This window comes from Thunnus maccoyii, chromosome 13 (genome assembly GCF_910596095.1).
Source record: "Thunnus maccoyii chromosome 13, fThuMac1.1, whole genome shotgun sequence".
Lineage (NCBI taxonomy): Eukaryota > Metazoa > Chordata > Actinopteri > Scombriformes > Scombridae > Thunnus > Thunnus maccoyii.
The window spans coordinates 1,918,258-1,946,025 of NC_056545.1; the positions used below are offsets into that span (position 1 = coordinate 1,918,258).

General features: G+C 37.9%; 1 protein-coding gene across 7 annotated transcripts; it reads right to left on the minus strand.

The window, feature by feature from the left end:
* Positions 1-308: 308 nt before the first annotated feature.
* Positions 309-27,073, minus strand: slc13a5a (solute carrier family 13 member 5a). Of its 7 annotated transcripts, none has more exons than XM_042432263.1 (14): positions 26,924-27,073; positions 26,420-26,526; positions 19,447-19,575; positions 18,904-19,040; positions 17,318-17,553; positions 16,229-16,402; positions 14,729-14,906; positions 13,306-13,428; positions 12,491-12,703; positions 6,909-7,012; positions 4,855-4,976; positions 4,228-4,389; positions 3,480-3,617; positions 309-2,104 (listed from the first exon to the last, which is right to left on the minus strand). In XM_042432263.1, the coding sequence occupies exons 2-14, from the start codon at positions 26,504-26,506 to the stop codon at positions 1,976-1,978; spliced, it is 1,932 nt and encodes a 643-aa protein (XP_042288197.1). In that variant the 5' UTR covers positions 26,507-26,526; positions 26,924-27,073; the 3' UTR covers positions 309-1,975. The 7 variants fall into 7 exon arrangements, with proteins under 7 accessions (XP_042288197.1, XP_042288195.1, XP_042288196.1 ...); XM_042432261.1 differs by having other exon boundaries at positions 26,420-26,722; XM_042432262.1 differs by lacking the exon at positions 26,924-27,073 and having other exon boundaries at positions 26,420-26,734.
* Positions 27,074-27,768: the final 695 nt, after the last annotated feature.

The following is a 27,768-nucleotide window of genomic DNA, read 5'->3' on the forward strand; positions in this document are numbered from 1 at the left end:
CACTTTCCCAAATAACAAACACCAAAGATTAATAACAATAATAGAGAAAATACTAAAACAGTCACAACTGTCTAGTCAGTTGTAGCGACTATGACTATTTATACCTTTTCAAGCTTTAAATAAAATTTAAAGGGAAGAAAGTTTCTGGTTTTTAAGGTGCAGTGTGTAGAATTTAGTGGCATTTAGCGGAATAAACTTGGCAGAAATGGAATAAAATATTCATAAGTATGTTTTAATTAGTGTATAATCACCTGAAAATAAGAATTGTTGTGTTTTTGTTACTTTAGAATGAGCCTTTATATCCACAGTATTCAGTATTCAGTTGGTTGTAATGTGCAACTTCACCACTAGATGCCACTAAATCCTACACACTGGTCCTTTAAGGAGAAACTATATTATTAGATGTTAGACTTTATTTGTCCCAACTGAAGTAAAGCTTCTTGGTTGAAACAGACTTTTATTTCTAGTTTTCTGTGTTTTAGCCTCTGTATATCCTGATTTGCTCCTGTTTTAATTTGCTGTTGATGCAAACTAACCCTAACGTTCCCAATGTTTATATTCTGTCCTGTTAAATTTAGTATAAATTGAGATTAATGTACATTTTCACAGCACTAATTCCATCAGTACAACAACAGATACTCACAACTCTGCTAAAAATACTTTCTCTTTTTTTTGTAACCTCAAAACTGTTTTATTCGCTAACTATTTACAGCTGATTCTACTTTGCTGTCTTTTTTAAAATGATTGTTGAACTACCGCCAATGATACTCTTGATACACTTCTTGGACAGATGTTTTGCAGCTCCTGGTGAACTTTTAATGTGATCATCAGAAGGCACAAACATCCTGGGAAATAATCAACTAAATTAATGAGAAAAAAAATACTCGCACACTGATATTCTACATGGACATGACAGATAAAATATCAGAACTACTTTTCACTCTTGAAGAAGACTATTTTTAGTCAAAACATTTTTATTCACATGTAGAATAAAAGAACTGGGAACAAAGTCGCAGTGTGCAGGTTTCAGTGTGAAATATCTTAGCAATTAGCAATTTTGTTTGACACATGAGTAAAACACGTAAATCGACTATAAAATTGAAGATAACAAAGATTGTTAAAATGGCAAAGTGGACGAAGTTGTAATTAATTAATTAGCACTGAAAGCAGAGTAAGTGTTAAAAAGTGAAACTGAGATTTGAGCAATTTTGATAATCGATTGCCAAACGTTTGCTGGTTTCATCTGCAGAAATATGAGTATCTGCAGCTTTTGCTCACAAGTTATTGATAATATTTAAGAGCGATGTTCGCAGGTTGTTCTGCTGCCCCAAAGTGGCCAAAAAAAAAAAAAAATTAAAGCAAGTTTAAACTTAATAAACAAATGTTAAAACTGTGGAAATTAATATTATAAAACACCTGCAGGAAATGATGAGTTTCACTGACAAAAGCTTAAAATCCATCAAAAAAACAGCAAAGTAGAAACGATTGGGAGTAATTAGAGAATTAAATCAGTATTAGTGTTAAACAGGAAGTGGTTTCAGCAGTGCCCCCCCTTTTTTGTGTTTTCATACCTGGACTTTGTGAGGGACCATCCCTTGTTTGTACTTGTTCGGGTTATTATTTGGGACTTTTTTATTTAAGCATGTCAGCCTCTAACTGCAGCTGGAGATTTAAGTTACCACAAATCCTCTGAGCAGTTGACGCTGCAAACATTTGTTCTGTCAGGATTTTAAAAAAACAAAGTTTCTGCTAAAGACAAGTAAAGTTTTGACAACAAAACTTCTGGGAAACACGTTCTTGATGCTTCTGGTGGCTCAGAACCAGCCGTCACATTCTGCAGGATGTACAGTATACAAACATAAAAAAACATATTCCATGCTGGGAAATTTCACCATCCAGAGTCAAGTGATGAAGCCTGAAAATGCAGACAAAAAAAATAAGATCTGGCAGCAGGTTGTAGAAAACAGAAATGCTTCTACACAGGTGCGGTGGTGTTTGCCCATGAAGGGAAGGAATCCAGACTGAACATGACGCGACCCCAACTGTTGATGGCCAGACTGATGCAGCCAATCCCGATGATGTTCATCACCACGCCTGTTTTAGCCTGCAGGGGGTGCAGAGGAGGAGGAGAGACAGCAGAGGTTACTGTGATTTCCTGGGTGGGTCTGAAGAATCCCAAAAGTGATGACCATACATATGTACTGTATAAAAGTGCGTATATACACTAAAATACTAAAAAGACATTTTCTAAGTTTGTAGCACAGCAGAGTTTACTACCACTATGAAAACATAATATTTGCTTCCCGCTATAGCAATATACTTTCCACTTTATATATAAAATATATATATATTTTATATGTTTATGTTGTTACCAAATAGCCATATGAACCAGTCATTTTCACTGATGTAGGCTACAGTATTGTCTGTTATGGTGATCTTGTTCTTGTCGTTTTAATGACAGACAGATGATGATAGTTTCTTATTATAACAACTTACTAACTTAAGTTACAATGAGAAAAAGTTTTATAAAATATATGTTGTGATGTGATGTACAATGTGACATTAAGAAGATAAAATGATGATAAAATGATGCGTTGTTATGACAAGAACGAAATGTTTCTTGTAAAAACTGAATAATTTGGCATTTAGTAATAACAAGAAAAATCCTGTTATAGCATGAAAAGTTTCTTGTTAAAATGACAAATGTTTCTCCTTTTAACAAGAAACTGAGCAAATATAAAGACTAAGAGTCAACAGCCATGCTAGCAGCTCTGTGAGGCTAAGCCAAATGCTAACATCAGCATGCTAACATGCTCTCAGTGATAATGCTAGCATGTTGATGTTCAGCAGGTATATTCACCATGTTGGTTTAGCGTGTTAGCATGCTACCATTTGCTAATTAGCACTAAACACAAAGTACAGCTGAGGCTGATGAGAATGTCATTAGTTTTGCAGATATTTGGTCATAAACCAAAGTTTTGAACAAATTTAAATTTTGACCAGATGATGGCGCTAGATGAAAAGTCAGCAGGATTCATCCCCTGAAGAACATGAATGTCTTAACAAAATTTAATTGCAATCTATCGAATAGTTGTTGAGATATTACAGTCTGAACTAAACTGATGGACCAACAGACCAACATCACTGTCCATAAAGCCGTGCTGCTAACAGAGGCTAAAAAAACAAACAATTGTTGCAGTTGATTTGGAACTGCTACGAAAACCAACACATGAAGCCACAAATAAAATAGTATATAGCTACAGTTCAATAAGTTGCAATATTTCCCAATGGGTTTAAGTCAGTAAAATATCATTTAACCTTATCAATACTTTTTGAGAAAACACTGATTGTAGCTTCTTTTAGCGGTTGAGACTTCCAGTTTAAGGATGTCTAAATATCCTGATAGCCTCTCGTAAACAGAGATGAAATGTTGGGGTTTATTCCCAAACATTTCCCATCCTAACGGAAGCGGGACTCACCATGTCGGACACTTTGAGATAACCGGAGGAGAAGACGATGGCGTTGGGGGGCGTGGCCACCGGCAGCATAAAGGCGAAGGAGGCGCTGAGGGTGCACGGGATCATCACGTACAGAGGGTTCAAGCTTATAGACTGGGACTGGATAGAGACACACAGAAAAATAACACACTGATTTTGAGGTGCGATACAGCATAGCATGACTTTTAATCATTTCCCATAAAGAAAAAGTTGTAAATTTTAATTTAATCAAATTGAACTGAATTGTGGGAAAAATGTGAGATTTGATGAAGTGTTTAATCTTTACTGAAAGAATGAAAATGAAAACGTTAATTTCAGTTGACTCCAGGATAACCAGGGATATTTGAAAATGAAGACATGTTTAATGTTAATAGTAATATTCAGTAATAATGATGGTTCATATATTATAAAAGCAGAATTTGGGTCAATTGTAGTTTGAAAATCCAGTTTCTAAATTAGGATTATTAAAATCCTGAAGGTGTCGAATATGATCGCTTATTACAGGAGATTATTATTATTATTATTAACAGGAGAGAGGGACAAAACCAAACTTGAGATTTGAGATTACTAAAAATGAAAGCTCATTTCGTTCATAAGGAACATGAGTATTGATTTGTTGATTGGCGGCGAGATACACCAATCAGATTCTGCAGAGGAAGACATGAAAACTTCTGATCACATGACTCATTTATTGTGTTTTAAGACTGTTTGTTTGTGTGTGTTTTGTTACCATGGAGGCCAGGATGGGCAGGAAGAGTGTTGCTGTGGCAACGTTGCTGGCACACTCGGTGAAGGTGGCGATGAGGAGGCAGAGGATGACGGCGATGGCCCACGGAGGGATGGAGTGCAGCGGCGTCATCTGAGCGCCAAGCCAGCGGGACAGACCAGACTCCTGACAACACGCACACACACGAAACAATATCCTCAACTAATGTCCTTTCTTACTAAAAATGATATTGTTACATACCAGAGATATTCTCTACTAGACAACGATGTCCCCACTTCCCAAAAATGTCCTCATTTTCAAAGATGTTATTTCTTACTAAAAATGTTCTTACTCACGAAAAGGTTAACTTTCCAAAATGTTCAATCTTCTTTCTTTCCAAATTATTCTTAATGTCCGAAAAAATTACTTTACAAAAAGTTCTTAATTACTAAAGATATTCTTACTGTACTAAGTAAAAATGTCCTTACAGTCCAAAAATGCTCTTTCTTTCCAAAAAGTTCTTAGTTTCAAAAAATGTTCCTACTGCCTAAAAATTTCCAAAACAAACAAATATTTCCCAAAAAATATTTTCAACAAAAGTTCTCGTTTGCCAAAATGTCATCTCTCCCTGAAGATTTAAAACTCACACACCTCGCTGCCCTTGGCCAGCGCGAAGCCTCCTCCCAGCAGCAGGACGATGTTCCAGGGCATCTTCTTCTGAGTCACCTGCCAGGTGAGGAGGGGCGGGGCGGGGCTTCGTGACACCTGGGAGTCTGATTGGACAAAGACCCCCCCAAAATTTAAATCACACACACAAATCCACGTCATCCTACTGCTCTGTGTGTGTGTTACCTGTATGTATGTGTGTTACCTGTATGTATGTGTTACCTGTATGTATATGTTACCTGTATGTATGTGTTACCTGTATGTATATGTTACCTGTATGTATGTGTTACCTGTATGTATGTGTGTTACCTGTATGTATGTGTTACCTGTATGTATGTTACCTGTATGTATGTGTGTTACCTGTATGTATGTGTTACCTGTATGTATGTGTTACCTGTATGTATATGTTACCTGTATGTATGTGTTACCTGTATGTATGTGTTACCTGTATGTATATGTTACCTGTATGTATGTGTTACCTGTATGTATGTGTTACCTGTATGTATATGTTACCTGTATGTATGTGTTACCTGTATGTATGTGTGTTACCTGTATGTATGTGTGTTACCTGTATGTATGTGTTACCTGTATGTATGTGTGTTACCTGAGTATGTTACCTGTATGTATGTGTGTTACCTGAGTATGTTACCTGTATATATGTGTGTTACCTGTATGTATGTGTTACCTGTATGTACGTGTGTTACCTGTATGTATGTGTGTTATCTGAGTATGTTGCCTGTATGTATGTGTGTTACCTGTATGTATGTGTTACCTGTATGTATGTGTGTTACCTGTATGTATGTGTTACCTGTATGTATGTGTGTTACCTGTATGTATGTGTTACCTGTATGTATGTGTGTTACCTGTATGTATGTGTGTTACCTGTATGTATGTGTTACCTGTATGTATGTGTGTTACCTGTATGTATGTGTGTTACCTGTATGTATGTGTTACCTGTATGTATGTGTGTTACCTGAGTATGTTACCTGTATGTATGTATGTGTTACCTGTATGTATGTGTGTTACCTGAGTGTCTTACCTGTATGTATGTGTGTTACCTGAGTGTGTTACCTGAGTGTGTTACCTGAGTGTGTTACCTGTATGTATGTGTTACCTGTATGTATGTGTGTTACCTGTATGTATGTGTGTTACCTGTATGTATGTGTGTTACCTGTATGTATGTGTTACCTGTATGTATGTGTGTTACCTGTATGTATGTGTGTTACCTGTATGTATGTGTTACCTGTATGTATGTGTGTTACCTGAGTGTGTTACCTGAGTGTGTTACCTGTATGTATGTGTGTTACCTGTATGTATGTGTTACCTGTATGTATGTGTGTTACCTGTATGTATGTGTTACCTGTATGTATGTGTGTTACCTGAGTGTGTTACCTGAGTGTGTTACCTGTATGTATGTGTTACCTGTATGTATGTGTGTTACCTGAGTGTGTTACCTGAGTGTGTTACCTGTATGTATATGTTACCTGTATGTATGTATTACCTGTATGTACGTGTGTTACCTGAGTGTGTTACCTGTATGTATGTGTGTTACCTGAGTGTGTTACCTGAGTGTGTTACCTGAGTGTGTTACCTGTATGTATATGTTACCTGTATGTATGTATTACCTGTATGTATGTGTGTTACCTGAGTGTGTTACCTGTATGTATGTGTGTTACCTGAGTGTGTTACCTGTATGTATGTGTGTTACCTGAGTGTGTTACCTGTATGTATGTGTGTTACCTGAGTGTGTTACCTGTATGTATGTGTGTTACCTGAGTGTGTTACCTGTATGTATGTGTGTTACCTGTATGTATGTGTGTTACCTGTATGTATGTGTTACCTGTATGTATGTGTGTTACCTGTATGTATGTGTGTTACCTGTATGTATGTGTGTTACCTGTATGTATATGTGTTACCTGAGTGTGTTACCTGTATGTATGTGTTACCTGTATGTATGTGTGTTACCTGTATGTATGTGTGTTACCTGTATGTATGTGTGTTACCTGTATGTATGTGTTACCTGTATGTATGTGTGTTACCTGTATCAGAGCTCCTCCAGCAGCAGAGGTATCGCGGCGGCTCAGAGGGAAGAACAAACAACAACACAGCAACAAACAGAGAGACGGTCGCATCAGTGACGAACCTGCAGAGAGGAAAACAGAACAGATTAAGGTCTGAAGGTGAATAAAGTTACCTGAACTATAATGTGTCACATGATACATTCAGTATAATGGTCATTTTCCACATGAGTGGAGCTGCAAAAAGCAGTCTGACAGAAAATTAGAAAAAACTACTATTTTGATAACTGGTTAATCGTTTAAAGTCCTCTTTCTCAAAATTTTTGTTTTTGCAATGAGGTGATTGAACTTTTTGGGGAAAAATCCTCGACAAAGTATTATTCCAAACAGTTTTTTATATGTCTAAAACCTGTCTGGAGGACTAGTAATTTTCCAAGCAACATTACCATATACAGTGTCTCACTTTCCAAAAATGTCCTTTTAATTGTTTTTTTTAATTTACCAAAGATATTCTTACTTTACTAATCAAAACGTCCCCTATTTTCCAAGTGTCCTCACTTTATAAAAAAGTTCTTTCTTTCCAAAGTTGTCCACACTTTCCAATCTTACTATCCAAAAATGCCCACATTGTCCAAAAAATTTCCTAATTTCCAAAAATTTCAAAAATTTTCTTAATGGTCTCTAGCTCCCAAAATGTCCTTACTGTCAAAAATTTCTTAATTTCAAAAATGTCCCCACATTGTTCAAACATGTTCTCACTCTCCAAAAAAGTTCTTAATCTCCAAAAATGTCAAAAACCTTCTTAATGGTCCCTACATTCCAAAATTTCCTTATTATCCAAAAGAGTTTTGACTTTCCAAAATGTTCTTATTATCCAAAAACATTCTTACTTTCCAAAAAATGTTCTTTGTGTCCAAAAACGTTTTTACTGTTCAAAGATGTTCTCACCTTCTGCTTACTGAAACATATCTTAAACATGCCTGGAGGTGATCTTTAAGTAATTTTTAAAGTAAAACATCACCTTACTATTCAACTTCACTTCCTGTTCCTCATCATGTTTAAACTTCTAGTATTTACACATTATTTACTGAGATCTGCGGCCAAAATCTCCACGGTCACATGGTGCAACACCAGCGGTTCAGTTCATGAATGGGGATTTCACCACAACATATTTGTATTTGCATACACAAATGGCCAAAGGTACTGGGACATTTCCAGATCCACCTTCTGTGCACTTTGTGTGTTTGTAACCTTTCGAGAGCTTTCATTCCAAAAAAGTTTTGGCTCTGTTCAGCAGAATTTTTACCTGCAGTCACCAAACTGATTTTCAAAATGTAAAAGAAATCAGATTTTAATCAACAATTATGCTTCACAAAGGATATGATGCCATGTGTAAGAGTTTCAGCATTGCAAATGAGTTTTTCCATTAAATAAAACTTCCTTCTGTTTTTCTTAATACACAAAAAAAATCTGAAAAATTCTGCTGTGAATTTACAATTATTCATTCAAAAGCTCATCAGAATGAACAGAGGAAGCTGAAATTTGAACTCAATTTGGCCTGAATGTCAAAAAAGTCAAGTCTAGAGCTAAAACAATAAGGTCATTAATCAATAAGTTCATTTACAGACATTTTGAAAGCAAAAACGCCAAACTATTCACTCTTAGTAGTTTCTCAAATGTGAGGATTTTCTGCTTTTCTCTGTTTTGTATCTCTATAAACTGATTATTTTCGGGGTTTTGGACTGTTGGTGGGTCAAAAAAAAGACCTTTGAAGAAGTCACTTCAGACTCATGGAAACTGTGATGGACACTTTCATTTTCTGACATTTTACAGACAAAACTATGAATCATTCAGTCAAAAAAATAATCAACAGATTAATTGATAATGGAACAACCCTAATCTGTCCTCATCCCCTGCATGAAGTAATTTTTAATGATGAAGGAGAAAGTATTAGATTTCATGTAAAGACTTTTAAATTTCATTTCTCTGCTGACGGTTCTTCCAGAACAGCTCTGTGTCCTCATTTTTCCGTGTGATTCCAGATGACGTGTCACTACCAACCTCTGTAATCAGGTCAACATGTCGAAATCATCTGTTTGCACAAACTGCAAGTCCAAGGTGACCCTCCCCTCCACCCAGCCTGCTGTTATTGAAGGAAACACTGTTAAACCCCTTTTCACACCCTGAAATGTTCAGGAACATTTCCTGCATGGGGTCATGTGTGAATGCGAGCAGGGATCAATATTCAGGGAAATCTGTACAACCATTTCCCAGCTAAAGGCCTAATAACATTTCAGGGAAAATGTCGGTACGGCCGTGTTGTGATTGAAAGCGGTAATGTTGCAGGGACAAGCAGGTGAAAGGTTACGTCTGTCTGACAGAAACAAAAACAGTGTTTTAAAAATGAGGCAGTGCAGTGTAGATGTACTCTCAAAAGGCGCCCGGCGACTCTAGAAAGGCTCAACTTAATGCAAAAAGTTTTCTCATACAACGATGCAACGTGAGCGACAATAAAGACGAGAGACAATCGTACATGTTTTGATTCCATTATGTGAAAAACTTTGACCGAAATGGAGAACGAGCTGATTGTCAAGGTTTTGGCATTTTTTGACAGTTGAGTTATGAAGCCTCTCAGGTGGTCTGGATCAGGTCTGCTTTCTGTCCACAGAGTCAAAAACAAACATGGAGGAGCAGCGTTCAGTTTTTATGCTCCACATATCTGAACAAACTGCTGGTCTGCTGCAACTCTCAAGACTTTTATTAATTACATTTTGGACTATTTATTCATATCTCACACTACTCTGTAATTTTTATTCTCCCATTTTTATCAGTCTTACTCTATTTTACCTCTTTTTTATGGGTCTTTTATACCATTATGTTATGTTTTATGTAAAGCACTTTGAGTAACTGTCATATCTGCCTGTTTTACATATTTCTACCCAGTTAAACTTCTCAACAGTTTAAAAGTGTCATAAAAGTCATAATTACTATGAAAAACTCCATATACTACATACCAGCTGAAATCAGATAATAGATTATTACAATGATCTTTTTTTTTTGATCTTATTATTCTCTTTTATTGTGTTTGATTTGATTTTAATCTTACAACAAGCAGCTGGTTACTGTTATTTTAATCCAGACTGAAACACGTGGAGACCACATTTATAATCTGAATATTAATGCGCACGTAAACACTTTCCACATGAATTCACTCTCCTGGTTGACTGCAGAGAGAAACTAAACAAACCTGATTATCTGATCAGAGTCAGAGGTCGTTTCTGTAATTTTATTTTAACATTCACAAGAAAACAGAACCTGTTCATTAATCCAGGTAGAAAGGAAAATAAAATAAATTAAAAATGTTTGTCAGGTGGGTTTTAGCCTCTATCTACCACTTAAAAACACTTTTATAACAGAAATTTAATCCACTAAATTCAGCCTATTTCTAGAAAAGTTTGAAAAAGTTTTTTTTGGTTAAATAATAATAATAAAAAGCACAAAAACCTGATTTTCACTGAAACTGCTCTTGTGTAAAGACTTATATATAAGGTTTTGGTACAGTATATCTTCATGTTATGCGCTATCATGTCTTAATAGGTGAAAAGTCAGAGCGATGGCCGTCTCTGTGACCTGCAGCCAGATGAAGCGTGCAGGTGACGTCGCTTCATGCAGCCACAATGTGCAGCAGAGTACCACAGGTCAGAGCAGCAGCTGTTGACGTGACACTAAAGTTTAATGTTTGTACCCAGAACACGCTTCCTGTGTTTGTTCTTCATTCGTTCAGGGATTTTGCCCCGAGGCAAGGTCTGCATTAAAGAACAGTTTGGGCTCGTTCACTCCTCTGAACTTTTTCTTTTTCCACTTTACATTAATGCAGGACCAGTGCTGAAAACACACACACACACAGACTGAGAAATGTGAAGAATGTATTCACAGCAGCGTTTCTGTTAAAGGTGAGTTTCAGGATCATTTGCTTCACTGACTGAAGCTACACTGCAGTCCAGAGTGTAGATATGAAAAAACACAGAGGAAACATATTCATATCAGGTGTTACCAATATGTGCGTTTCCATCCACATGTTTTTATTTGTATTTTCAATTTGTGCATAAAAAAACCTGAGTGGAAATGCTGAAAATGTGAAGAAATCTCGGGGTATTAGTCTGTGGTGTAATAGTAGCTGTGTGGATAAGAGAGCAAATGCAAACAGACTTACTGAATAAATGATGACGTACATGCAGCATGTGACTTTAAGGGAAATTCTGGGATTTCCTTAGTAGAAATGCTGAAAATGTGAAGAAACCTCAGAATATTTGTCTGAGGTGTAAAAATAGTTGTGTAGATAAAAAGCAAATGTAAACAGACTTTACTGCATAAATGATGACGTGCATGCAGCATGTGACTTAAAGGGAAATTCTGGTATTTTTCAACCTGTTGGACCATGTCCTCACTTGATCTGGTCCAACATTTCTGACCCACGACAGAAAAAAGCAGGAATGCTAAATGATTTCTGATTTCAACTTCTCTGTTTCTCCGAGGTGTTTTTCTGACATTTACATAAGCCAGGTTTCCATCCTAATTTAGTGAAAAAATTAACCAGATTTTCAAGAATATTGCATCAATGTTTGTTTCCATCCACTCTTGTCGTGTGAATATTAGCAGGTAAACCAGCAGATGGCGCTAATTCTCCAGTTGGTGCCATTAAACTTTTGCGAGAAGAAGAGGACACAACGAGATGACATCATTAAAAGAGCGGCAGTCAAAGCTCAAACAATGGAAAACCATGTGGAAAACATGATGGAAATATGACATTTCGGTTTCATGTATTCATGTGAGGAAGGTTACGGTCTCCTCATCGCTCCACACAGATCTGATGTTTTCAGTGACGTTTAAAGGGAGATTCCAGTATTGGTCAAACTGGACCCTGTTTTCCATTCATTCTGGGAAACTAAGAAACTAATGGGGACCAACATTTTTGAAACTGGTCCAGTATTGAGCGAGATCGCTTCAGCTGGCAGCCGCGAAACGGGCTGCAATGTAATCCTTAGGAGCAATTGTACCCATCAAAATACATCCACTAAAAGTTATTGTTTTTGCTACTGACGGGCTCAGATTATTCTAAGTGTCTGACAATGAAAATAAACACAGGAACTAGCCGCCTGTAGCAGCATTATAGCTAACTTTTTAGTTTCCTTACAGTCTAACCACGGTGAAAGTCAACTTCATACATGTAAACAAACCGATGTGTGCAGATGAATGTGTGGGTGGTTCCGTTAGCTGCCAAATTACCCTGGATACAGATCCCTGTGTAGTTAGCCATAATGCTGCTACAGAGTGTGTTTACTTTTGTTGTCAGACAGTTAGAATAATCTGAGCCTGTCAGTGGCAAAAACAAGCACTTTTAGTGGATGTGTTGTACTTTGACAGGCACGATTGCCCTCAAGGATTACATTGCAGCCCGTTGTGTGGCTGACGGCTGACGCGCTCTCGCTCAATACCTGGATCCTTATTTCAGATGTCTATGAGTTGTTAGCAGTTCCTCAAAAGAGACATTACATCTCTAAACTTCTCACATGGTTTAATTTAAGCGGTTTGTTGGTACTCACTCGGCCTTGGCATTGAAGACGTGTGTGGCCCATCCGTCCATGAAGCGCGGGTCTCGTGTGAACCACAGCGCCACCATGAGGATGAAGAGTGCCAGGACGCTGAACTCTCCGTAACTCATGGGTCCCAGACGGCGGTGCTCATCCCTGATCACTTCGTACGCTGCGCGCTCCTTCTCCGACTGAGCCGTCCCGCAACCCCACGTCCGCCGCAGACTGCAACCAAACAGTAAATAAAAGACAAACATTTAATGTACAAGTACTTCACTTCTAATGCACAGTTTTTTGTCTTTAATGTGTTTTCTGGATAAACATTGTGGCTTCTTCTACACATCACAGAGTAATGAGTGACTTGTGAGAATGCGTAAGTTCACCTTGACTCAAACATGGGAAGGTCAAAGTGAAATCAGGTGTTTTGATGAAGTGACTAGTACAGCAAGGACTCTGCAGAGTATTTTCCTGATTGATTGATCGATAAAATGTCAGAAAAGTCAGAAGATAGGGAGAAAAGTCACAAAAATTCCAATTTCCTAGAATCCACGGAGATGTCTTCAAATATCTTATTTTGTTCGACCAACAGTCTTGAACAGAAAGATATTCAGTTTGCCATCATACAAGACTTAAAGATCGTCTCTAGACATATTTTAAGATGTATATAAAACACTGATAATTTGTGTTTAATGTTATTTTCCACAAAAACATGACATTACCTCATTCTCTGCTGGGCAGTTTGAAAAGCTGGAACCAGTGAGTCTTGGTAACTTTGCTCAAAAAACGCCTTAAATGATTAATCGATAAACAAAAATATTTTGACTCACTTGCAGCCGATGTAGAGGAACTGCAGCCAGAACCAGGCCAGCATCAGCATCAGCACCATGGTGGGGAAGGCGAACGCAAACCAGGACGCAAAGTTGATCACATCGCCGTTCTGAGGGAAGAGTCTGCGAGACGAGAAGACGCCAAGGATGAGTTTAATTTCCTAAGAAGAGATCCATCTTTTGTAAAACTAAGACACACTGCTGTGATGATCAAGACTGATTCAAGCAACTATTCACTGAACTCTTCACAGAACAAGAAACAACCAAATGTTGATGCGCTTGTGTTTGAAAGGACTGTAGCTATTGATCAGTTGATTGGCAGCGAGATTGTAGGTTGATGTATATAATAATAATAATAATAAACAAACAAACAATGAACAGAGTAAAATAAGTATGGACTGGTGAAAGAATAAAAACAAAATACACTATAGAACAAAGTAAAGACACACTTAAAGATTACAATAAAACAAAAACACAAGCGTAGGAAGATATTGGAAAAGAACACAAGGAGGACAGTCTGTAAAAAATGAAAAAAATGGCTTGAACCAACCAATAATATCATAACATCCACCCATCAATCAATCTTCAACTTTTAGCAGCACAGAGCTGAGATTCATTATGATGTGCCCTCTTTTCAATGTTCAAATCAAATTCCTCCCAACATCATGTCCCACTAATTGGAGTTTTATTTATTTTTTCTTTTTTGTTGCTATAATTGGGTTACAATAATCAAGTCGCCATGAAATGAAGACATGAATAACAGTTTCCATGTTTATGGCAGATAGGAATAGTGTAATCTTTGAGATTCTCCTAAGCTGATAGAAACAGGACTACACAGTTAAACTGATATGACTAATAAAACTGAGGTTGCTGTCAAATAAAACCCCAAGATTTCTGCATTGCCGAGTGATTCGGTGGGAATAAGAACCAAGTTTATCTGTGATTTTAGGGTTAGCAACATCAGTACCAATTAAAAGGATCTCAGTTTGTTGAGGGTTTAACTGTAAAAAAAAAAGAGCAGCTATCAATTTTTGGATGACCTCCAGGAAGTTTAAATTCTTATTAAATTAGTTGGGGTTGCAGCTGAGATAAATTCGGGTATCATCTGCATAAAGGTGGAAACTGATGTTGTGCGCTCTTAAAAGATGTCCTAGAGGTACCGTATCAATTGAAAAGAGGACTGGGCCGAGCAATGAGCTCTGAGGAACCCCACAATGCAGCTTTGAACTAGAGGACCTGTACTCGCCACAACCAACATAAAAAGTCTTATCTTTGAGGTAAGACTTAAACCAATCCAGACCTCTGCCACTAACACCTACCTACTCCTCAAGGTGAATTCACAGAATGGAGTGATCAACTAATAAAACTGTACATGACTTGGATGTTGTTACTGTGTCAGTCTGAGGAGAACGTCTGTGCTTACTGGCTCATCTGTCCGATCAGAACCAGGTTTGGTCCGGTTCCTGTCAGAGTAGCGATGCCGCCGATGCTGGCTGCGTAGCACACACACAGCAGGAGGCCTTTGCTCATCTTCATCCTGTCCTCCTCCACGTCACTCAGCTCCTCCAACTCCAGCGGACAGCAGACGCTCTCCACGACCACTGAAACAGTTTAGAGCTTAAAAATCAAATTCTCAACATTTTCCTCATGGTTAGATTATTAATAGTGAAGCATCAGTGTTAGAGCAGCATGTTACTGTTGTAGCTGCTGGAGGTGGAGCTAGTTTACACTACTTTATATACAGTTAGCTAGTTTAGTCCAGTGGTTCCCAACCTAGGGGTCGGGCCCCTCCAAAGGGTCAGCAGATAAATCTGAGGGGTGGTGAGATGATTAATGGGAGAGGAAAGAAGAAAAAACAAAGTTCTGATACACAAATCTGTTTTCAGTTTTTGGACTTTTTTTCTAATCTTTGATTTTTGCTGAAATATTGGATCATTTGAACATTTATTGAAATGAAAGCATGTGAGAAGTTTAGAGGGAAAAATCACTATTTGGTGGAGCTGTTAACAACTCATAGACATGTGAAATGTGACCCCGACTACACACTGCTTTTTGTAAGACGTCAAAAGCCAAAAAGGTTGGAAACCACTGGTTTCATCTTTAACAATGTGTTGTATTTTAAAAGCTTGTTATATTATCCATTGTGTCAAATCTTCATCTGAAAAGTAACTAAAGCTGTCAAATAAATGTAATGAAGTGGAAGTATAAAGTAGCATCACATGGAAATACTCAAGTAAAGGCAAGTATCAGGCTGAAATGCAAGGGTACGGGTAAGACATTAGGTAAAAGAAAGCAGGCAAACATAAAATGGGAAGAACAAAAGCATGGCTTGTTGATAATTTGCGAAGTTGAAGCAGTAGTAAACTAATGTTTTTTCCTGACTTATCATTAAATATGGATTTGGGCCATGGCTGCTTACAGCACAAGGACAACATTAACATTCCTGTTGCCTGTTTGCTGTTACTCAGCTGCAGAAGTGTTACTATCCTGTAAACTAGTAGTTTTGGGTTGTATCTAATCTCACAAGCACTAGTTAGCTGCTTTGTGTTTGGAATTATACCGCCACCCTGTGGTGCAAGCATGCTATAGTTACTCTGCAAAAGTTTAGTGAGGTCTACCGCTACACACACTAACACACACACTGTCTGGCAATTCTGAAATGAATCCGGCGCCCCTGCTTAAATGTAACTGTGGATGAGAATCAACAGTCGTGTTTTTGTGATATTCAAATAAATCCTATAATTCCCTCCTCTGTGGACTTTTTCTATGGGTTTTCACAAGAAAGTTGGATCTAATTCAGTGGAACTCGAGTCAAAACTAAGATGAACTCAAACCAGTGGCTGCTTGGAAGGAAAGAAATCAATCTGAGAGTTGATTTGTTGGTCTGTAAAGATGTAGATTATTATCTCTGCTGGTGGCTCACCTGTCCTGCTGTCGGCGCGGTCTGATGGAGGTTTGTCTTGTGGTGTTGGTTTGATGTTCTCCTGCCTGTCCATGCGATCCTCTGATGCCTCTTTCTGTTCAGACGACATGTTGTCTTGTAGGTTGTTGCTGGTTTTCTCTGAGCCACCTTGTGTCAAAGTTTCCCTGTTCACAGCTGGGAGCAAACACACAGCAAACAAAATGGAAAATCAGCCCCATTTAGACTTTTAAACCTATTATTTACGGCCTCGGTGTGCTTCAAACAAAGTGCTTGTCAGATCATTAAACACCTTCCAAACATCAGAGCGTGGGAGATGAAACTTTCTGAAACAATTAGACAATAACACCAACTTTACTTTCAGCCAGGCGTGTAGAGGTTTGAAAGCTCTCTTTTGTCTTTCTTCACTTTCTTCAATTTTTACCTTCAGCTCTGTGTCTGTATGACCTAGAGTGTTTATGAAGAGTGTTTATGAAGTTTCCTTTCTGGCAAGACCTTATTTATGCAGATAGTCACTGTGGTCCAGGAGCTGCAGCCATTTTAATTTGGTTATGTCATTTTAGGTGTTTGTGGAGAGGAAGAAGTTAAATATACTAAGGTATGGTTAAGGTTAGCGAAAGAATATGGCTATGGTTGATAAAAAACGTTATTTGCAAGTCTTCAGCAAGACCTCCACATACTTATGTTTCTCCTCTCTGATTAAAGCAACAAGTCTTCCAAATTAAATGAGCAAATACTTGGTTTGACCATGAAAACTCCAGAGCGACACATAGGAGTGTTTCCTAATCTCTCTATTGGCAGTAATCAGCAGATCATCAGTTGTCTATGCTTTCCAAAACCGTCACACATCACTGTTAAACAATAATGATGTTTTATGACATGACAACACGGTGGTTCAGGTCTGGCTAGGTTTCAAGACGATGGTTTGGGTTAAAATGATCACTTTGTTAAGATAAGAGAAACATGTGGTGTGGGTTAGTTACTACTTCCTTAAAATTAGGCCAACTTTGTCATCATGGCTACAATAATAACCACAGGGTTAAGGTTAGGAGACGATCGTAGTTACGCTTCGTGATTTGTCGATTGTCATACCAGGATTCTCCGGGATGTTGGAAGCAGCGGTTTGCAGGATGCTGATAGTTTTCTCCTGATGCTCCTTCTGTAAAACTTCACTCCTGCTGTGGTTCTTGGAGGAGTTATCGGGGTCTACTTTGCCTTGGATCTGATCCAGGACGGCCTGGACGATAGGAACCATCATGGCGGTGGTCGCCGTGTTGCTGATCCACATGGACAGGAAGGCCGTCACTCCCATGAACCCCAACATCAACCTGTTCAACAGAGGGGGAGGTGAAAACACGATGATGCTTTGATGGATTTTTCAGTGAGGCGGAGAGAGTAGATCTCATTTTAAGAAGTAACTGAACTTTTTTGTGGAAAAACTGTATCAGACACTTAATATTATTCAAAGCAGTATTTTTATATGTCTTAACATGTCTAGAGGGGATGTTAACATTGCTTGTACATGGAGACCTTACTCATTTAATTATTTTCATTTAATTTTACAATTTATTATTGAAGCTGGAGTGCAGGACTTTTGTCTCCCCCCTCTGGCAGTGACAGTAATTACAAAAACACTGTTGACACATGCTAACGTCATGGGCTCCGCTGTAGTTTTCTAAAACGGTGGATAAATTGTTTTGAGCATCACACAACCCCTGCAAAATGACTTGTTTCACTATCAGAATTTGATCCAATAACATTCAGAAAGTCTAGACCCCAATTACATTATTTTATCCCCATTCAGGTTAGCAGAGAGCTAACCGTAAGTTAGTTGGCTTGGGTGGCGGAAGTCTCTGGTGTGCATGCTCAGTATGCATTCATCCAGCCAGTGTGGGAATGTCAAACCTGACACCAGATTAAAATCTCTGTATACTGTGAAATACAGAGAGATTTATCTGGTGATGATAGACTTAATCAGCATTGTGTGAACTCGTTTTGCTTGAATAACGGACATTCATTCATATGTAAAAGTTCTGCACTGCAGCTTTAAAGTAAAATGAATGAAATCCATTATTATCTTGTCACTGCTGAAAACGAAGGCTGAGTTTTGTTTGTTTTTCTTTGACTTTACAGCGAAATAATTTCTCTCAAATTCTCAGAGAAGCCAAATCAGTGCACATCTTATAGAAAAGCATTCGCACATTTCTCTCCTTGTCACACACTGTAGCATCTCATCATTCTACACGTGTGAAATAACGCTTGCATCACACAGCGGACACGTCAAACCCAGGGTGTGTCGTCTGGGGAGCAAATGTGAAACTGTTTTAATCTTGTCAAAGAAAACTAAAATGAAAAATATGAGTTGATGACCTTTTCTGCTACGAAAACAAACTAAAAACGTAAAATATGAAAACAAGAACTATGACAAACAGTATAACAGTCTTCATCCAAGAACAAAAACAAAATGATTAAAGAGGTGAAAGATTGACAGAATTACTAATTACAATTACTATTTTTTTGCAAAGTTGCATTCAATGACCTGCATAAGTGTTTGATGAAAGACTGCTGCTGGTCAACACTAATGTCTTCCTCAAAGGTTAATTTAACTGCTTGACCTTTCACTCTAACGAGGGTTAGAGCATTAATTAGAGCAGGTTTATAGAGACCAGGTGACTCACAGGGCGGGTCGGACTCCGACCATCAGCAGCACTCGGAGCGCGATGCGTTTGTGCAGGTTCCAGTGCTCCACGGCCACGGCCACCATCAGCCCGCCTACAAACAGCATGTTAGTGTCCTTCAGGTACTGCATACACACCTGAACAACAACACACACACAAACAATTAAATAAAATAATGTGAAGACTTCATGGCTTAAATTATGTTTCAGCTTGTTTCTATTGTTCCACTTGACTTATTAAAGACACGTGTTCTGCATATTTCCAGCCTCTATATTTATATTCTGGGGCTCTACTGGAATAAAAACTCCTTATTTATCTTCTACTGGTCCTTTATGCAGCCCCTCAGTTCAGCCTCTGTCTGAAACAGGCCGTTTTAGCTCCTGTCTCTTTAAGGCCCCGCCTCCTGATGAGCCCACTCTGTTCTGATTGGCCAGTTGACTTTTTTTTTTTGAAGTCCTAACTTATTTTTGCCAAGTTTTTAAATTGGAAGAAGTTGTGGTACTAGTTGTACAGAGTGTTTGTGTGTATTTTTGAGTGTCTCACATCTTTGGACTCCATGATGCCGAGGACGGGGAACAGGATGGTCGGCAGCAGTGCCGTCACCGCCAGCGGCAACACCTCAGTGCACCAATACACCGCCATGAGGGCTATGACATAAGCACACGCTGCCTCCTATACACACACACACACACACACACACACACACACACACACACACACACACACACACACACACACACACAGAGAAACATTAACATTTCAGTTCATATTTGAACAATTTCTTAGATCCAAACTTACTCATGACACAGATAGAAATACAGATGAAGAAAACCTGTAAATCTTCACACCAAGTAGAGCTCTTATTGCTCCATTTTTTACTGAAAAGAAAAATAGAAATAATAATAATTGGGATCAAACTTCCCAAAATGCAGAAAACATTAATGACGTGGCAGCATGTCTGCATACATCAGTGCTAAAAATATTTTTTAAGGTGGTAAATAAATATCAACCAGGTTATTAACTTATAATAAAAGCTTTAAATTGTCTTAATTATTCCATAATATAAACTCTCTCTCTGCTAAATAAACTTATATTAAGTTTTTAATCATGAATGTGAAAGCAGATTGAGGAACATTTAGAGCTTCACTTTGGTCTGTTAAAGATTAAAATTCTGCTGTTTTGCCCTTTAAAGTTGGAGATTAAATGATGCTCATACTTTAATATGAATATAAACAGTTTAAGGAGCTTTTAAAGTGTAAAAGGGTTTTACCAACATTAAGTTCCTCCTTGGTGTCTGTCAGTCAAAATACTAGAAAAGATAAAGACCACAGCCCTGTAATATAATATCTAACACTGCAAAAACAAAAGCTGTTTTTGTAGAAAATGGGAGAGGTGTTGATGCAGACTCGTGCTGTGAGCTCTGACGGTTAAAATCTCACGTGTACGTCTGTCAGATGTGTTCAGATTGACAACACGTCTGATAATCTGAAGGTTTATGATCGTTCATTTCGCTGGACTCCAGATTCCAGCTGCTGATCACACAAGGATCTAAAATTTAAGCCAATTCAAGCTCTGATCAGATTTTTTTCAACGTTGGTGAAGTGTCTCTAACAAAGTCTGAAAGGAATCCAGTTAAAAACTCCTTATTTATCTTCTACTGGTCCTTTATGCAGCCCCTCAGTTCAGCCTCTGTCTGAAACAGGCCGTTTTAGCTCCTGTCTCTTTAAGGCCCCGCCTCCTGATGAGCCCACTCTGTTCTGATTGGTCAGCTTCAGGAAGCTTCCTCTGGCTCCGGAGGCTACGTAAACAAACTATAGTAGCAGGATTTCACTTCTTTTTCTCCTTCTTTACTCACAAATGTCAACTTCTCAAATCCATCCGTACATGTTGGACAACGTGAACAACACATGGAAACACCTTAGCAACCACCTTAGCAACCAAGGCTAAAGAACGGACACATGTTTATGAGTATGTGCGATGAGCCAACTTCAGCTCATCAGCAAGGCAGAAAAAACTGTCGCAAACGAAGCGTTCAGCGCAGGTTTAAGCCCTGACTTTTGACTTGCAGGCAGCATTTTTACATACGTTCACCTCAAGTTTTGGACCTCTGACCATGTTTAGCATCCGACATCAGTACAGGAAAGAAATAACAGAAAAACACAAAAATCATAATATGTTCCCTGTAACTGAGCGTCACTCAGTCATTTTAAAGGCAGAGGTTATCTCTCACCTTGACAATATGTACAGTAAAACCTCTGCAGATGCTTCAAAATGCAGCTGCACGTCTAGCTACAACCAGCCACAAATAACTCACGTCTCTCCACGTTTTGTAACTCTCCACTGGCTTCCTGCTCAGCACCCAGATACCTGAACTCCCATCGCTTCCTATGAATTTATCTGTTACTTCTTACACCTGTAACCTTGTCTTCAACCTTCGAATGTTCAGACGTTTACTATGAACAACAAAATGCATAAATCACTGATAAAAAAGAGTAAACATTAATTAAATAATCCATCTTCTTTTCCAGACTTTAGACATAAACTTGCACTGCACCAGAATATTTCAGTTTTTTGGTGCCATTTCATGGAAAATAAATTTCATCTGAATATTTTTGAACCTCAACAGCCAGAAGCAGAACAGCAGCTCTAAACTGTTCAACTACAACAACCTTTGCATAGTTTTCACACAGGAAGCGTTCAGTGACTACAGTCTTCAAATGTCCTCAATACTTTTCTCACTTCAAACACAAACAAGCAACAAAACATTTGACATGTTTACATCCTCACTTCCAAACTCTTCAGTTTATGTTCAAACACTAACATGTATTCATACGGATCATAACCACACTGAAATACATCTATATTCAACCAAAAAAACAAGATGCTGCTGCATTTCTATGACTCCTGTAGATACACTGTAGTACGTTCTATAGAGAGCTACACATCTGACTGTATTTACACTATATACACATGTATACACTATCAACCATTGAACATAAACACAATATAACAGTGATGTAACTTGACAGACGGCCATAAAAAGATCTGTATGTGCTGCCTGTTGTTAGTGTTTTTATCTCAGTGTGTCTGATTGACATGTGAGTTATTGTGTTCATGTCTGATGGAAGGATTTGCATTTGTGTGTAAAATGAACTGCTGTGTCCAGCTGTGTGTTGGTAAAGTTGACTGTGTGAAGAGTTTTGAACATGTGAACTCACTTGAACCGTGCAGGTAACAGATTATAAAAAGCTTAGATGAGATGTGACACATTTTCCATCTCAAACCATAAAGTCTTGTTTCCAGGTGTTGTACGTTTCTGCAGACATGCAGAGTCGTATGTGGAAACATGTAATTGTGAGAAAGTAGGGAGGACTGCATGACATTCAGGTGAAATTACCCGCTGAGCCCCAGAGGCTGCTGGGAGGCCGCTGACATCAGACTCTGTCCAAACACACCGTCTCTGTTTTTAATAACCTTCATTCACGTAAAGACAAAGATACTCTCAGTTAAACCTGTACAGAGTTACACACACACACACACCTGCTGAGATGTCTCCATGATGTCTGAATTTCTGGGAAACGTTACTAGAAACCATTTAGGAGCAGAATCTGAACCCTAAAATATTCATGAAATTCTTTTATACTTTTGAACTTTACTTTTTTAGTTGACATTGTGGCTGTCAGTGTAGCAGGAAGTGAAAAAGGACCCTAAAGTTGCTTTTAACACTGACGTGTTTAGTGTTGTGAATGAATATTAAAAGAAACAACATCTCAGTAACTTATGACAGTGAACTTTCATACAGTCTGGACTCTGTTTGTCAATCAGTGACAGAAAGCTGTGAATGTAACCTGCTGACTGTTCTGCACTGAGCTGCTAATGTCCAAACAACAAGCTGCTGCTGATCGATACACTGCACTAGTGCTGAAAGTCATTTATCACACACAAAAACACCAAACATTCACGTGACAACATCAGGATTTGCTGCTTTTCTCAGTTTTATATTATTGAAAACTGAATATTTTGGAGTTTTGGACTGTTGGTTGGACAAAACAACACTAGAAGGAGTCACGTTGGACTCTGGGGTACAATTTTCGGACAGTTTATAGACCAAATGAAAAAATAATAATTTTTCGATTGCTTACATACTACAACTGGACCTAATAACTAAACATCCCAAACCACAACGCCATCTACACCATAACTATCAACACTATTCCCCTGTTTTCACTCATGTGCTTGTTTAGAGAGTGATGGTGTTCATATCATTAACTCAAGTCATCACAGCTGGAACCCAATTAACAAAATTGTTCACCCACCAATCAGAAGCTCAGGATAGATAACGGGGATAACGGGGATCCACAAAGACCTGAGGCAGAAAAAAATGTGATTTCTTTCTTTAACCCTTTCATGCATGAATTATTAAAACCTCAGTCAGGATTTTTTTTAAACAGGCATTTTTCAAGGAGTTTTTCCAACTTAGTGGACAGATGATTAAATGTCATTTTCTCCCAACATAAAATCAATACCTGGAAATTTTAACAATTGTATTACTCCTTAATTGTTACTTGATGTTACAAAATTTTATTTACCTGCAAGGGTCTGTTACTATAGAAGGATTGGCAAGATGTTCCTGAGCCGATGGGCATTTCCGGCCGGCAGGCGGCCATCTTGGTTTTGAGAAATTTGTGTTGCACTTACAAAGGCTGGCCAATGGATGGCTGTATATGGGATGACACACTAGAGTCCAGTGTGTTGGCTGATGTGCAACTATACCATTAAAACCCCATGCATATATAAGAAAATGGCTTTTCATTGGTTTAATTAATAAATACATTTACTTTTTTCACTCAATTTCAGTTTATTTTACTACAATACATTGGGGAATTAAAATGTTTGAAACTTCATACATGTGTTGTGTCTTTATAAAGAGGTTGTTCTGGGCACCATTATTCATTACAGTAACAGGTTTTTACGGTAGTGTTTTGAATTGATCAATGGCTGTTTTGTAGTGTTTGTGTGTTTGATGGCTTTGGTGTGATGTCTGAAGGCAAAGTTTGGTTTAGATGTCACATTACATGGTTTTGAGTTTGGTTTTGACATGGAAGTTTGAAGTTTGTGAAGATGAGACATCTAATTGATTAATCAGCTAATTGTTTCAGCTCTAAAAAACACAACTTAGAGCTTTCAAATGAAAATCTGAATTCAGAATTATTTAACACATCAAACTGTTGAAAAAAAAACAGACTGATGCAGCAGAACCAGAGATATCGTCTTTTTTATTCCACACATTCATCTTCCTTGTCAAAACCTTGCGCCTACATTACCCACAATGCAACTCAACCTCTGACAGTTTGTTCTGACATTGGGGTGTGTTATGCTAGTAGCAGCTAATGTAGCCTGGAGCTGTTAGCCTCCAGCAGAGATAAGAAACTACAGAAGTCTGATAACCTCACTTCACCTCCAGATTTTATTACTTTTCAAATTTGTAGTCTTCAGCCTCAACTGACGCTGACTCAAGTGACATCATCAGTGACATCATCAGTTCCCTCTGGAGACACAAATGGCTTTATGCAACTTTTATACACCTTTATACACCTTTTTTGGTCTGATATGTAGCTTATAGTAGCTAAAGGCAGCTCAACGCCAGAATTATCAGGTTTTATTTGCACTCCGTGTGGTTTTGAGTTATTGAGGTTCAAACTTTTGACATCCTAGATATCACAACTGATTTACAGTCTCATCTCTTTTATTTGTAAAAATGTAAAGACACCCTTAATGTACTCTAAATATATAAAATCAAAATCCTATCACATTTTTAAACATGGTTTTTATGATCAGGTGAATTTCAGATTGAACCTTTTAACTCTGAGAACTCACTTTTTGCATAATAATTCGTCATTTTGGAAAACACACTTATTTGCCTTCTGGTGGAAAGTTAAAACTAAATGTGAAGCTAAATCCAGCAGCTGGTTAGCTTAGTTTAGCTAAGCACAAAGACTGGAAACAAGGGGAAGCAGCTAGCCTTGCTCTGTCCAAAAAAAGGCAGCAAAATCCACCTACCAGCACCTCTGAAGCTCACCGATTAGCATCTCATTTATTTAGTTGGTACAAAATATCAAGTGTAAAAATTATGTCAGACTATTCATGACTGGGGCATAATGTTGTTGTCTGTTTTTGTAAGATGAAATAAAATGTGTTAATTAGTTAACGTTAGAGGTGCTGGTAGGTGGATTGTGTTACCTTCCAGTCTAACCAGATGCTAGCTGTAGCTTCATAGTTAGCATGCTCATTTTGGTTTTACACCACCATAATCAGAAAATAACGGTCCTGCATTCAAACTTGAACCAAAATTGCATTTTAGTGGTAAAATGTACCCAAAGAAAAAGTATTGATTTGATGTGTTGTCAATCATCATCAATCAATAGTCGCATGAGTGATTCCTCTGAGCAGTTTTAACCAGTAATCAAACCAATCAAAGCATCGTATTTTAGAGGATGAAGGTCAAATCTGTATTCAAGTTAACGTCAGCTGTCTGAAAAATGTTGAGGAGGGAAACCAGAACCAGAAGAGTTCTCAGTAAACTGGTTAATTTAACTGGTCAGTCAAATTTCCATTGCTAAGTTTTACTGGTTAGTTTAATTTGCAAAATGATTCAGTTATTCAGGCTGGTTCATTTCACTGGTTAAATATCAATAAACTGGTTTAGTTAACTGGAATTTTCTTTAAGAAGGGTGTTTAATTTAACTGGTCAAGTGTGTAATTTAACTGGTTATGCATTAGTAAACTGGTAAGTTTAACTGACAATTTACAGAAAAGTGGTTGTCTAACTGGTAAGTCACTGGTAAACTGGACACAAATTAATTAATGAAGCTAATTTAGGACATTGGTGTGTAAACTGGTAACTTTTAACTAACTGGTCATTTAAACGGGTTAGTGCTCAGTAAACGTGTAACCTAAACTGGTAAATGTTTGGTACCCTTGTTATTTAGGTTAGTTTTCATAAACCAGTAACTTGAACTGGTCAGTGATCATGAAATTGGTTAAATAGACTGGTTATCACTCTGTAAACTGGTAAGCTAAACTGGTCAGAGTTCAGTAAACCATTAACTTGAAACATTTAGTGATCAGTAAACTGGTTAGTTAGACTGGTTATCACTCTGTAAACCAGTAAGTTGACCCGCTCATGCCCAGTAAAGTGCTTAAACTTAATCTGGTTTGTTCTCAGTAAACTGGTCACTTGAACTTGTTGTCAGTTGTTCATTCAAACTGGTTAGTGCTCAGTAAAGTGCTATCTTGAACTTCTCATTAGACTGGTTATTTAAACTGGTCAGGCACATTAAAATGCTAACTTAAAGCAGTAACCAGTAAACAGGCAAATTGAACTTGTCAGTAAACTGGTAAGTCTTTTAAAAAAATGTTGAACTGGTCAAGCTCAGTAAAGCTCTAACTTGAAATGTTAAAATGGTCCAATTCTCAGTAAACTGGAAAATTGAACTGGACGGTAAACTGGTCTCACCGAGGTGCTGATTGCGAGCGGCAGCAGGATGAACGGGCTGCAGACGAGGACGAAGATGCCCTTCAACCTCCAGACCTGCCGCAACATTTTCACCCGCAGAGGAAGAACTGACATGGATGAAGATGGTGATGGTGGTGGTGATGATGATGATGATGATGATGATGATGAAAAAGTCTTAATGACTCTCGGTCAGAGAACAACTGTATCGATGAGACTCTCCTCTCTCTTTACTGCTCACACTCTGCCTGCCAGCCTATTTCTCTCTTCTCTCCAACACATTTGTGATGCATTTCACGGTCTACACTAAATATTAACTTAATGTGAGTTACCACACACACACACACACACACACACACACACACACACACACACACACACACACACACACACACACACACACACACACACACACACACAGTGCCCCTGCAGACTTTATGTAAACTTTCACCAGAGTAAACACAGAAGAGGAAATCAGATCTGCTGTTTACGTCAGGCTGAACTCACCTTTTATCTTCCTGCACCGAATCTGCTGAAATTCAACATGTCAGGTGATTTACTGCAGTTTATCTTCACACACACACATTATATAACATACGTAATATAATATACTCAGGCAGCAACTTCTACTGCAAGATACTGCAAGAATATTCAAGGCTGCAACTGTCAACTTTTACAAAGAATTACTACATGATCGTTCAAAACAGTAGAAACCAATTTAAGCATTGTAGGGGATAAATTAGGTTTTCTAATCAGAGGGACTGAAAGATTCTCTACTAACTTTTGATAAATTGTCCCAAATCAGGAGACTTTTAAAGACATCATAATGTTCTTATGTTCGTAATGTTCTTTACCAAATATAAGGACATTTGTAACAACAGAGCGATAGTAATAATAATTAACAACTATAATAAACTTTATTTAGTCTATGTTAGCTATTTACAGAAGAGCACATGATCCATGATAAACCCCAGTTCCACTTAACATTTAATTATTTTGTTTTATTAAATAATATGCACTTCTGCTGTGTAATAGTACTGTATTTTATCGGTTCCATATTTTCCTAATAATAATAATAATAATGATAATAATAATAATAATAATAATAATAATTTTCTATCCGTGTTATTCCTAACCTCATGATACCTTGTGATTTCCACTTATTCCTTTCACTGTACCTGTGTCTGTAAGAGTTAGCGGTATGCTACAGTTGTTGATAAAATAACTGATGTAGGAACACATCCTGTCACACCTTAAACAGTGAAATGTGATCACACCTTTGCCTTTTACTACAGAGAAACGGGAGGATGAGCTGAGGAAGTGGCCTCAGACACATATAATTAGCATATTTA

Coding starts and splice junctions, on each gene's coding strand:
- slc13a5a (XM_042432261.1), bottom strand. CDS start 26,533: ATGTCAGTTCTTCCTCTGCGGGTGAAAATGTTGCGGCAGGTCTGGAGG. Junction 19,576..26,419: donor CGCTCGCAATCAGCACCTCG/GTGAGACCAGTT, acceptor GTGTGTGTATAG/GAGGCAGCGTGTGCTTATGT. Junction 13,429..14,728: donor CTGATCGGACAGATGAGCCA/GTAAGCACAGAC, acceptor CTCGTCTCGCAG/ACTCTTCCCTCAGAACGGCG.